Genomic DNA, 13,663 nt, shown 5'->3' with positions numbered 1-13,663 from the left:
TATGCCATTGAGGTTGACCCAAATACTGCGGATAGGCCCTTAAAAAAATATTTTTTTATTAAATAAGTACTACGTATTTACACAATAATGCAAGCGATATAGTTTTTTTTAAATAATATCAAGTTATTCTGTTTTTGCAAGGAAACTGCAGATTCTGTAAAGGCAACAACAAAAGAAGAAGCCTCTGTCTCATTTGAATTTGTTCAAGAATGGAGCAAAGTGGTAGTTAGAGGACTGTTGTCAAGTTAGTTGTCAACTAAACATCAGTAACTATATAATTATATACATTATACATCCTATATATTATACATCACACATCCTATATAATGAACACAAACATCTAGTGAACGCGTGAAAGCAGGTGTTCTGTGACCCTCGAAAATCCTCTATCTATAACCTTTATTTATAAGTCTCTGTCTGAGCCTCTTCTCATCCATCTATAAAACAACAGCTTTTAACATTTTTTTTTCTGGTTATTATTTTGATGATTATTAACCTGAATACTTTACTGAAGATCAAAAGTAGCCGAAGAAGGCAAATGTTCTTTTTTATTGTGTGCACAGGCAAGCAATTGTACGATTCTGGGATAAAGCCTATTGTTGCAAATGCTTCCCTAGAAAGGGTGAAATACATCATAGAAGAATGCAAGAATGCCAAAATTGCCGCCAAGGACATTTTAGTCCTCGATTAAAGCATAACATTCAGCACTTGAATGAACCAAAAGGCTGATCTGGAAAAAGCATTGACAAATAGCTTGTTGTCTGAAGTGAATCGCAAGACGATCGAGGCTAAGCTGTCTGCGGTCGAAGAGCGTTGCCAGCAAAAAACCTAATGTACTTCCGCAGAGGATTCGCCAGCATTTAAAGCTATGGTTGTAAGAGTTGCACAGAATCTAGTCGAACACAACCGATTGAAAGCCAGGCAAACTGGTGCAGGTCGCCCAAACAAACTAGATGAAGAGACAGTGGAGATGGTAGTTCAAACCTAGAAAGCGACAGTAGCGCTGAACGACGTCGGCGTGATGCTGTGATGTACTGTGATAGAGGGCGTGTTAAAGATTCAGACGTACTAGATATCGCAAATTACTATCTCGAGGAACAAGGAAAACCGACTATAAAAAGTCATAGGACTGTCGCACTTTGGCAGAAACCAAGAAAACAACGTACTAGAGAAGGTCAACGACATCGCCAGGCGGCGAATGGTCGATACATGTTCACATGCAAGAAGCCTGAAAAGACTTTGGAAGACACCCATATTGACACTCATTACCAACGAGCACATGTCAAAATGGTGCGACTGGCGGTATATGGAGTTGCTTCCCCTGCTCGTTTCATTTACCCTAGATATCAGCATGGATGACAAGGCAACGCTAAAAGCAGGGACAGATGTTGGGTGGCAGCTAGGGAACAAGAGGGGGAGGCATTTTTATGTCCACTGAAAATCCACAGCAGTACAGAGGACATGACTTTGTTGGCATTGAGAATCAGCTTACACCAAGTGCTTTTAGAGTGATGAAGTGGCAGGTAACCGATGTAAACGACAAAGAGTCTTTGGTTCGCACATACGATCAGTCGTTCGTTACAGTTAGGCCTAAAGATAGAGAGATGCTCGGGTCATCTGGAGCTGTTTGGGCGTCTGAGCACATATGCTTAATTGAAGAACATCCTACTGTTTTCTGCCTCCCATCATCGCTGCCTAGTGATGTGGTGACGTTCTTGCTCAAAGTCCAACATCATTGTTTCCTCTATTCCTTCTGTACTTCCCTTGACGATGAGGACATCGACCTCCAATCTCTCACTTTATATGAGGAAAAAAGAAAAGATCTCCTCAGTAATGGTCTGCGTGATGCTCTTCTTCATTTCAAGAACACCGGTGTGAATATCACAGAGTTATCTAACGAAGTTGAAATGAATGCTTTACTCCTTGGCGTTGAAGACCCTTGCTCAAATTGATAACATGCACCATACCAGAGGATTCGAATGAGCTTATGGCTTTATGTGACAGCATTTGTGACAAGGTGAAGACATACCTGAATCGCCCTGTTCCGTATCCTAACATGTTGGAGTTAACTGATAAAGGACCGGGAGCGGGAGTACACAACCATGAGGTCCAGGATTTGTTTGTGTTGGTTTGTAAGCTGCTCGAGTCCGATCACCGCATGTGCCTTCATAGCGCACCACACGACTCCGCTCAAAATGAGGCAGAAAGGACCGGGCGACCAGTGGAACCACCTGCCGATCCATTTCATGGACTTACGGCCTCTCAAATGGAAAGCATGACCTTAAAAGAGGTTGAAGAACATTGCCTTTCGTGGAAGGTAGGAAATACCTGGAAGTTGGCTAGAGAAGTGTCGGAGAGAATTCATGACGAGCTGGGACCTGGAAAACATGATTTTCTCATCTCTGTTCCCAGTTATCCAAAGGAACAGCAGATTTTGCACTTCTTGGCCAAGTATCTAATTCAATGGAAGAAGGCACCTGTCAACAAGAGGCCCACGATGTGTGGGAATGCCTTATTTCTGAAACTACAGAGGCTGAAGGATGATCACGTGAGGCAAGGACATTACTACTTGGAATACCTCAAGTTCACGTGCGAGCCAACCTATGAGTCCTGCGAGCACGAAGGTTGGTCTGCGGGGGTTCCTGGGAATTGGTTCCCTGTTCCTACTCTCAGCAATACTACGCCGCGTACAGTACATTCCATCTGTTGTGCCAAGAGAGGAAATCGATAGCCTCCTGCCAAGCATCCAAGTTAAGCGATTGTTTGCCACTGGGAGGAGGGTCGACAGCAAAGAGGTGCAGAAGTTGTGCGACGACTTTTTGATTGAGGTGAATGCCTGTAATCACTTCATAGAGCACCAAAAATTCCTTGCAATGAAAGCAAAAAAAACGGGCAACAGAAAGGAACAAACTTCCAGGCATTAATTGGTCCGACGAGGTTGAAGTCAACTCGCTGTCTGCAAGTAAACTGAAACTCTACCTAAAGGAACACGGATTACCCGTCAGCGGAGGGAAATCAGCACTCGTAGCTCGTGTTCTAGGTGCTGGGGAAGCTCAAGGTAAAGAAAACCCGGATGAGCAGCAATCTAGCAGTTCCGAAGACCAAGAAGATAATGAACAATCAGACGATTCGGGAATTGACGATTATGAAGAACAAAGTTTCGAGGTGCTCTTCATCCCTGACGACGCAGTGGAATGCGTTGCAGTACGGTGAATAAAGGTACGGGTTAGAGAGGGGGGGGGGGGGGGGGGCATATCATAATTTTGAGAGAACGTGAGGGGGGGTCAGAGCTAATCTTGACGCTGCTGGAGGGGGGACCTATCTAATTTTTCCTTTGATGAAGCTCATTTTAGGAACCCCCCTTCCTGATAATTATTGCACAGTCCCTTATTCCGTCTACTTTTTGTTGTTCAAAATGATCCTCTAACAGTCCAGATTGGTATGAACAGTCCTGAACGAAGCATAGAGAAAGAACGACTTACCTTGGTTAGTACACGCTGTTGTTTTGCGGATTGTCGCAAAGAAATACAGGAAAGTGCCTGCCGCGCTTGCTGAACGATCATTTTATTCATTCAACAACCTTTTTGTTATTTTTGTACCGTTGGCATAGCTATTCTTGTTGCGAAAATTCCTTGAGGTTGTTGTTGGTAAATACGGCAAAGAAAAGTACTTAAACGCGTGCCGCACGTGTAGCACGATTCGTTGCGTTGTAAAAGACGTCGACGTTCCTGAAATTTGTCGTTGATTCTTGTATTTTTTCTTGTTTTTATTTTTTTTGCCCTAAGAGAAACACTTCTGAGTGTCTTTGCAGAATGCCGCAAAGAAATGTATTTAAACACGTGCCGCACGTTCAGCATGATTGACGTTTTGAGGCGTTGGCGTGGCCGCCGGGGCTGCTTCATTTTGAATGTCGTGCTTTTCTTGCTTTTCTTGAAGTGCTGTGAATTTTACAGACCTGTCTTATCCAAACGTTGCTTGTCAAGACTTGATTTTTCTCATCCTGAAAATAGAAAGAGATAACTTCGCAAACATGAGTTAATTTTGATAATTTTGCCGAGAACTAGAACACGGAGGTGCCTGGACAAAAAAAGGTTCAGTTGTATCTAATTGCGGACGACAAAGGAGCGCATTACGATTTTCGCGAATATTCTACTCGCGCCCTGTACTTTTTAGGACAACTGCTTTTAAAGCATACTGACAATGCACAGAGTTATACCGCTGACGTATTACACCGCGCTTCGGTAACAAGATTATGTCTCATTCGTACACCGTGGTGCTAAAAAAATATCCATACACCTCACCACAAACCTTAAAAATAAAGAAGCGGATACACACTTTATCAAAGAAAACAAAAGCTAGTATCCAAGGCACTTTGTAACCTTTGTAACCTTCTTATATATTACATATATGTTCTACTTTTTCTTTCCTACAATTCAATAAATTTAATTATCTTAGTTAAACTTTTAATTGATGGGAAAGCGACTTAATGAAGTTTATGAAGACGTGGTATATTAAAGCGCCATCGACCAAGAAGCGTCTGGAGCCGCTTTTATCGGCGGATGCTGCGAAGTGACCGCACTGAAAAACCGCTTAGCACATAATAAAAAACAATAGTAAAAACTGATAATAGAGAAGAAGCTGAGAAAATAATCAAAAGTGGAGAAAGAGCCAAAACAATGGTAGGGAAGAAATAATCAACGAATTTAAGAAGTACCGGAAAGGGAAAAGATCACCCATGTTCCCACTGAGAAACAATTTGCTTTCCAACAGTCTATTAGGATTCAAATGAAGTTATGTTTTCCGGGAATTAACTGAAATGGTTAGAATTTAAAATCGTTAAGGGTGAGATGGACTATAAATAGTAGGCCTCCAGTCTTGCAAACCGTGTTTATTAACATCGCGAGCCGTTAGTATAGCAGCAATAATACAGCCTGCAAACCTAATGCTCGGGTCAGCCTTAAAGAGGACATCAGAAAAGGTTGTTAACTTAGTGCGCATGCCAATCGATTTAAAGGAAGCTTTTACGCCGCATTCATTCTCGTCATCAGAGCCTCGGATCGACCCAAGGCTCTGGGAAACTAGTACTCTATGTCGGAGAACATGTGCCGTAGGGTTCTTATAGCCAAAACTTGGCTATTTGAACCCTACGGCGCCTGCTCACTACTCGTGCTAACATGAATGCACCAATCAGAGACGCTTTTGATTGTTCTTCACGAAAACCAATGACAAGACACTTTGTTTCAGGGTTCCCAAGAGCTCTTCTCTCTCTCAGTCAAGAGAAGATCTCTGGGATCGAGAATGCTTCGCATTGGACAACTTCACCTTCCATTCCTTCGCAAAACCATCCAAAGAGTGAAGTATTCGATAAATTGCCGATATTTCAAAGTTTTGAGAACTATATCCGGGGGCTTGCGTCACACGGAAGAAGACTGATACGAGTTCAGTTTTATTCATTTTTTTTGCTCAACAATACTGTTATCTTGCGCTGATTTCGCGGCTGGCATAAAACAGCTCAGCTTTATTATCCCCTCTTGTTTTTAACATAAAAGGCCATTAAAACAAGTAAAATAAACAGAACAAAGAAAAAGCGTGAAGCGTTCAAGCTGTAAGAACTTTCCAGTTGGCGACGACAACAAAGGAGGAACGTAATGTTCTCACATAACCAAATGAAAGTTGGGATTAATTAAAAGAACCACGGTAACAACGCAATAAAATCTCAAAATAACATGAAGAAATAAATTCTTCAAAAGTTGATCCGTTTAACTTACGAGTACGCTGTTGCCTCGCAAGTTTTCGTTAGCGCGTTTAATAGCCCAGCTTATTTTGATGAATTTGCGACAACTGACTCACTTTGAGAACGTCCGCGACGGTCAATTAGTACAAACTTTTACGACTGTAATTATTTTCACCGAAAAAGACAGGGAAAAAAACAAAGAATAACCACAAAGGTAAATTTAAATATAAGTTTAAAAAAAATAGTAGGCGGTAAATGAACGATAGAACTAAATGTCATTGTTTACTTTCGAAAAACAGCTGTCCTATATACGAAAATGTAATCTTCTTAAAAGTAGAACGGTATAGCAAAAATGGACTTTTTTTTCCTAAGCAGAGAAATCTTGGGTGTGTTCCTTTCGCCAAATCTAAAAACGAATGGATCTTCTGTTGCTGTAGTAACCAATTACGTCATCGTTGAGTTTGCTTAAACTCCCTGTTCGGTGAGCGCCTTCAAGGAGGCAAACGAAAAACAATTTATCTAAATTCCGTAAAAATAATGAATAAGAGATGAACTCTTCCTTCAAAGCTCACCGACTTGCACCCGGGGAGAAGCTTTTCGAATTAAAAAGTGTGTTGATACTCACCAAACTATGAAGATTGCTGTAAGCTAAACCAAACTTGACCAAAACAGGTTCCGACAGGTTCAAAACCGGTCTGCCTCTAGGGTCGTAGTCCTTGAAAAGTGCTTTGATCAAAGTTGTTTCGATTCTAGTACGATTTACATGAGCCTGGCAACCTACAACAGAACAGCATCTATTCAGCGGATGTAAACAAAGAAGGAGTGTGAAAATGAGGAGGTTTAATTGTCACAAAGGGTTCAAAAGCGTTCCTTGCAGTTATAATTATAGTAGCAACTTTATTCGTGTAATTCGATGAAAGGGGAGAATACCAGGGGTTATCCCTATCGAGCGCATCCGCCCGCAGGCGAGTGTAATTGACTGAGAGTCGAATTTCATGAGGGAGGAATACCGGAGTACCCGGAGTAAAACCCTCGGAGTCAGATTGAGATCGAGTGAAACTCAGCCCACATAAGACCTGAGGCCAGGGTTGAACCCGGGCCACAGGGGTGGGATGCGCGGTTGATAACCGCCACACTACCCCGATTGCGTGTTTGCGAAACAGTCAGGGTCGGTCTTTTCTTTACGAAGTCTAACTTAAGCTGTTATTTTCAACAATCACCAGTTTACGTCCAGAACCCTCCAGAGGTGGTATGCTTCAAGTAGATAATTGCATTTCTCGATCCAAATGCCTAACAGCATGGAGTTCCAGTTGTCGTAGTCAGTATTTCTACCAGCATGTGGTCCAGCGACCGTACTGTATGACCTTGAGAAAATGAGATCCCAGCTGCTGGATCTATCATTTTAACTTGAATTTGGAAGGCACTTTTGGCACACACTGACTGAACTGTGTATAAATAAATGCCCCTACGGGTTCATTGTTTTCGGATACCGAAATTCCTTTGTCTGTTTCTACAAAAGTTAAGACATGATTGGCCGGGTTTGATTATTTATTTTTCATTGTTCATGAGATGAATCGAAAGCTTTGCGACTGGCTTGATTTCTTTTATCGTTAGCGCTGACTGCATTCTAGAAACCTATCGTAGCTTAACAGATTTTTGGACCAAAACGTTACTAGAAAAGCATGTATTGATGAGAGAGCCATCTCTAAAGTTTACCAAGCGCACTGCAACTCGTTATACGCACAACTAAATGCATGAACAACTTGCTTTATCAACTTTTCAGCGTGATTTTCAGTGACAACAAAAAGATCTGTTGCATAGGCCAACCAAGCGTGCTCAAAAAGAATTTGATATATTCTCACGCCCACTGTGCTCAAACTGAAAACCTCATAATGTACATTACACATAATGACAGAAAGTGGGTTTGGCTTTTTTTAATACGCTGAAACTGAGTTCTCCGCGTTTACATGATAAAACTGAAACCCGATTTGATATACTTTCCTTTTTCACAACACGCTTCTTGTAACCTTAATTAAGCAACCAACATTTGGTGGCGGTCGCATTAAGGAGTTACCAGTAGTGCTTAATACATCAAGTTCTATTGTGCAGTGTTCCTCTAGGACTACAAGACACAAGAAAACGGGTCGCATTCGAGAGTTGACACTAGAGTGGTATCAACATTAGTGTTACACTGCGTTTCTCTCAAGTGTGACCGCTTGTTTTTATATTTGGGTTAACTCTGCGCCTCGACATTCAAGTGCCTCGTCGGTAACCAAATGCATGAACAACTTGCTTTATCAACTTTTCGGTGTGATTTTCAGTGACAACAAAAAGATCGGTTGCATAGGCAAACCAAGCGCACTCAAAAAGAATTTGATGTATTCTCACGCCCACTGAAATAAATTGGAATGATACAATAACTTGACTGTTCAAACTGAATACGTCGTGAAGTACATTACACACAATGATAGAAAGTGGCGTTGCCTGTACCCCGAAATTCTCCGCGTTTATATGATTAAAAATAAACCCGATCTGATATACTTTCCTTTTTCACAGACCGCTTCTGTAAGTCTTAAGCAACCAACATTATTCTCATACTATTTACGTAAACTCTTTCCCATGACACTTAAGTGCCATGGCACTTAAAAGTGTTTCTTTAGTAGCGTTTCCTTCGCAACGGTTTATTAATTAATCTTCTAGACATTTTTCTTTCATTACAGTCGTTCTATCGCGCAAACGTTGTCCAACATCCTTCACCGCTTAATTACAATAATTCAGAATTCATGCTCTTGAAATTTTTCTTACGTAATATCACTGAATTGCAAAACATATGTCAGAGCAGTTTAATATTTTCGGAACTTAAGGTTAAAACGAGTCCAAGGACGCTGATTCCAGAAATTTGAACTTTTTGTAACATTAGAAGTGGGTGGCACAAAAAAGCCAGACTAAACATACTAAATATTTCAATATTTCAAACTTCCGTTTTCTAGTCCCTATTAAGAACAAAATAATTACAAGTGCAAGAGCCGCAAATTGTTTAGTGATTTTCGTGTCCAAAACTGTACCGCTACTTGCCTTCGTTAAACACAGTAAAGCTGTATAATCTAATCAGCGAAACTTAAATTGGAGAATAATAAACAGCCTTTTTCAACATTTAAGTGAAATAAAAAAATTCAAGGGAAAAAGACGGATCTGATTTATCGCAAGAATCTCATACTTTATGTCAACGGAATGAGGAACACATCTGGACAATTTCTAAGCCTTATCTAGTATCTCGAAACTCAGGCTAACGGCAATTTACCCTTCTTTATTGGCCGTTTTAAGATATGAATTGTGGAAAGTGCAATTACGCACGGTTTTTATTATTTTTTCATGTTCAAACAAGAAAACATCACGTTTATTAGAAGTGGTTTGATCTCTCTTTCTAGCACGAGCCGGGGTAATTTGTACAATTATTTTGAATTTTATGAACCAAACCAGCATTTTGAACGATTAGAAGCCATATTCTCTGATACGGAAATTCAGTAAGAAATCTAATGAGGGAAGGATTTGTGATAGGTAAAAAATAGTTAACACAATGAAAGCTCTAACGGCAGCAGCCCAAAAAACGCAGGTAGGCTTGATTGTGGAAAATGGTGTCAGAGGTTTCTCCAGTGAGCAAGTAAACTTCCTCTTGCTTTGTAAAACGATTGAAAATTTTTGAAACACTATCAAAATGCAGTTCCTTTCAGTGCCTTTCCACATTACGTGTCTCCTTAGTAAAGCAGGGAAAACTAATCTGTTATGTAATGTTCAGCTAAAGGACACCATTTCCTAACAAAAAAAAGCGAACATGGCTTGATACAATTCACACATCGACAAATCGAATACCCTTTTTCCTGCCTCCATAAGTTTCGCGGGACGGGCAATGTTGCGAATCCTTTAACAAAAGTTCTTAAGTTTGACACGTTGTATAATAATCTGTCGTTTGTAAGATATCCACACTTTCCGCGACAGGAGTAATCTTCGGATAAGTGTCAATGGAAACACAAAACTTGAAATAGCAAGTGCGAGCTCTTAATTACAGCTGCACGCAGCAGGTCTTTACTCATTGAATATCTGAGCAAAATGCAAACAAAATTGTAGATCAAATTTTCCAATGACGCTACTTTGCAACCACAGGCGCATACGTTTTCTCAAATACTTACATTTAAATTCCTCAGCCGCCAAAACAAGTGCAAGCGACCAGAACATAGGAAAACTCCACTGGATTGATCTCAATCTGCGGGAAGCCATATTTGATAAACGTTCTTCTCCGCGACTTCAAGTTGTTATTATGCTCTCTATGAAAGCAGAACGAATAACTGTATTTAATAAAACATATCTCCAGCCCATGTACAATTATAGTAGAAAGAAGCATAAACAAACCAAAGACGTCAATCCTACTTGCCTGGAGACTTTGTGTACAATAGTTTGTGTACACGTCTCAAAAATGGATTGATAAATTGGCGCAGATAGGAGGTTTTTACACTCGAGAGTGCAAAGGCATCGACGTTTTTCAACTCTTACAACTCTGTCCGTTCGTGACCAGAATCTCAACGAAAAATAGGTGGAAATGAACGAGCTCTCAGTTCGGCTTTCCGCCCAATCGACCGGTCTTTCCAGTGCCAGATGCACAATGTTGTCTCATCAAATACTTAGCGAGAACATTAGCATTTTAAAAACCAAATCCCTAAGGAATAGTATAATTAATTAGGCTGGAATTAATTTTGTCCGTTTATGTTATCCAGTGGGCAACAAAAGATAAAATCCCTGGTGACGGCGAAAACAAACCGCGGTGTTTTCCGGAATTAGACACAGAAAGATTTTGAGCTTGCTCAAAACGAAACCCCTACGCGAAGCGGATTTTGGTGTGGACATATTCCATTGTCTCGATCCACGAGTCTGTATTTGCGTAGATAATTGAGTGATAAATTGTAATGTGGAGGAGAAAAAGCTTCCAAACAAGATCTCACGCGCGATAAAGAATCTTTGTCGTTTTGAGGAATAGTTTATATTTGTTAAATAAAACAAAACCTTAAAAAATATGTGCTTGTGTGATTTGGTTTTTGATTATTAAACTGCAGTCAACGCCACCTATTTGCAGTAAACAGGATACGTTTTCAAAGCTCCCTCACGTGAACTGCGGTCAGTTAAGTACAGTCACGGATAGTTGAGAACGGCGATGAAGCGAAAAAACAAAATAATGAAACCGCCGAGTGCTCACGCTCTCAGAAACGTGCCGAAGACAGTAAAGACATTTATAAAGTACATGCCGCACGTGAAGCACTGTTGTTTTAATTCGTGCTTTGTTGGGTTCTTGTTGTCCGAAAAACCATTCGGAAAAAAATGTCCAAATCATGCATCAAAACCGAAAATCCCGACCCCTCCCCTCTCGATCACTTCCTATACTTTGCCAAACTCGGCGAGCTGCCGACTGAAACAAAACCGTATTCAGACCAGATTGCGGTTAAGTTTCGCGGTTGAATTTTCGTCAGCGCGTAAGTGTTTACCCACTTATTCAACAATAGGAAACTTTCACGATGGCGTCATTTGACTGCAAAAACCAGAATTCGGTTTGCTTTTCTTTTCTTATTTAAATTTTGTATCCCCAGTGGGGTAAAAATAACAATAGCTCTTATTAGTATGAGACAAGCAAAACCTGAAGGATTCTGGTACTTGTAGTTAAATGACGTCATCATGAAAATGTCCTATTCGACATGGTGATTACTGTGTTCACTTTATACAATCTTAGCGAAATATGCCTTAGTTGTATCAGAAGCAACGCCCTTAATTTAATTTAAAGATCATACTAATCATCTCTAATGGAGAAAAGATATTTAAGAATAAAACACAAACAGCGGTTACAAACATTTGCTTGAACTGCATAACTCTTACTAGTAACCAACAAAACTGAACGTTTTCACTTGTAGTTGGAAGGCTATCTCGCTCCTTAGCCACGCTCTCTAAATCTGAGCCAATGTCTTTCGAAACTGATGTTGTTACTTTAAGATTCTCTTAAGATTACTTTGTTCTCCTCCAGAGTAGAGTTCGGGGGTTCCAAGTCAACTCTATCACCCCCACGATCTTCCTTCACTTGAGTCAACAAGCACTATCTTAAACTGCAGTATCACCTTGAGACTGGGATCTGTTGCATGTTGAAGACGAAGAATCGATATTCCCGGGCCCAGGTCGGTTCTAACTTGATGGTGTTGCAACCGGGGCCAGGTGGATAGTTTGGCAGCCAACCGAGCATGCTTACCAGTAGCTGAGGAAGATTCTGTGCCACTATTCTCAACCTAAGGACTATTCATTTCCTTTTCAGCAAGCTCTTCAGTCTTGGGAGTCGAAATCTCAGTCTGTAGAGCAACGCTGATCAGTTGTTCAGCTTTCTGCCACTCTTTACACCACTTACAGCCTTCGCTCCAAGGTCTTCGTGACGTGGCATCTACGTTAGTATGCCGTTCGCCTTCCAAGTATTCAATCTCATGCTCAAATGGACTCAGAAACTCTATCCACCTTGCCAACGTTAACTGTGCCTCTGGCTCTTTAACTTTCAGCACCGAGCGAAGGGGTGCATGGTCAGTTCTGATGTGAAACTTCTGGCCTTGCAAGTAATGACAAAAGTGCTTTACACACTCCACAACAGCAAGCAGCCAATTCCTGGTCACACAATACTACAATTTTCGAGCTAACTTTTTTCCGCGTTTTTCAATACTTAAAACACTCACGTTTGTTCATGCAAACTGTCACGTTTTTAAATTGAACGCAACTGGCGAAAAACAGTTCGCTTGATCGCCTCCATGCTCAATCCCTTTCATATTATAAGCCATTTAAGTTCACTGTGGCAGGATTTTCCAGAAATGTAAGCTCGTCCTTTGTTGACATTCATGATAGTCAATGCAAAGTTTTCAAACCTGTGTTTCACGTGCAGAAACACACAGCATGGAAAAACACGAAAAAAGGTTAGCTGTTCACGGTAGCTCGAAAATGGTAGTATTTCCTTTCTGCTTTAGTCAATGTTCTGCTGGTATCTGCTGGTATAAGGAACAGGATGTTCCACCCGGTCCTTCAACTGACTTAACTTAAAGACAGCTCCGATTCCATGATTACTGGCATCCGAGTATAGTATAAACTCCGCTGTAAAATCCGGATATGACAATACAGGAGCATGTAGACAGTAGGTTCTTCAACATGTCAAATGCCGACTGGGACTCCGGTGTCCAAACAAAGTCAATTTTAGCTTCGGTTAGTCTGTGAAGAGGTTTGGCCACTTGAGCAAAGTTGGGAACAAAACTTCGATAATAACTGGCAAGTCCTAGAAAGCTCTTACCTTTTATGGCATTCTCTGGCACCGGCCACTAACACACCCGTTCAACCTTAGAAGGATCTGTTTCAATATCTCTTTCAGACACAATGTGGCCTAAGTATGCGACACTCTTCTTGAACAGCAACCCATTTGCTAGGTTTCAGCTTACGTCCAGCAGATTCAAACCGAACGAAGACTTCCTCCAAACGGTCCAGCTCTTCCAGAAAGGTTTTTTCCATACACAATGGTGTCGTCTAAGTAAATCAAGCAGGTTTCAAACCTCAGTCCCGCTAAAATCAATGCCACCAATCGCTCAAAAGTACTTGGTGACGAGGTAAGGCCAAAGGGCATGACGTTCCACTCGTAGAAACCAGAGGTAGTTACAAAAGCAGCTTTGCCACCACTAGCTGGATCCATTGGGACTTGCCAATAACCAGAAGCTCGGAAAAACGTGGAGAACCACTTTGCCCCTAAGATGGCACACAGAGAGTCGTCAATGTGTGGGAGTGGATAAGCATCTTTGATGGTCACTGCATTGACCTGGCTATAGTCTACACAGAATCCTTCTTCGTCACCAACACTACTGGGGACGACCACGAACT

The 13,663-nt window shown here is 41.1% G+C and overlaps 1 protein-coding gene across 1 annotated transcript; it reads right to left on the bottom strand.

The window, feature by feature from the left end:
- Positions 1 to 3,553: 3,553 nt before the first annotated feature.
- LOC137989355 (neuronal acetylcholine receptor subunit alpha-4-like) lies at positions 3,554 to 10,058 on the bottom strand. The gene is made up of 3 exons (XM_068835175.1): positions 9,922 to 10,058; positions 6,360 to 6,511; positions 3,554 to 4,000 (listed from the first exon to the last, which is right to left on the bottom strand). The coding sequence occupies exons 1-3, from the start codon at positions 10,007 to 10,009 to the stop codon at positions 3,899 to 3,901; spliced, it is 342 nt and encodes a 113-aa protein (XP_068691276.1). The 5' UTR covers positions 10,010 to 10,058; the 3' UTR covers positions 3,554 to 3,898.
- Positions 10,059 to 13,663: the final 3,605 nt, after the last annotated feature.

Source organism: Montipora foliosa, chromosome 2 (genome assembly GCF_036669935.1).
Source record: "Montipora foliosa isolate CH-2021 chromosome 2, ASM3666993v2, whole genome shotgun sequence".
Taxonomy (NCBI): domain Eukaryota; kingdom Metazoa; phylum Cnidaria; class Anthozoa; order Scleractinia; family Acroporidae; genus Montipora; species Montipora foliosa.
Note: the sequence above shows the minus strand (reverse complement) of the source record. Positions and strands in the feature narration are given on the sequence as shown.

Bases quoted from the DNA above. Each gene is read 5' to 3' on its own strand.
- LOC137989355 (XM_068835175.1), bottom strand. From the start codon at position 10,009: ATGGCTTCCCGCAGATTGAGATCAATCCAGTGGAGTTTTCCTATGTTC. The intron at 6,512-9,921 runs GTAAGTATTTGA...GTTCTGTTGTAG, and splicing joins GGCGGCTGAGGAATTTAAAT to GTTGCCAGGCTCATGTAAAT. The intron at 4,001-6,359 runs GTGAGTATCAAC...TTCTATTTTCAG, and splicing joins ACAGCAATCTTCATAGTTTG to GATGAGAAAAATCAAGTCTT.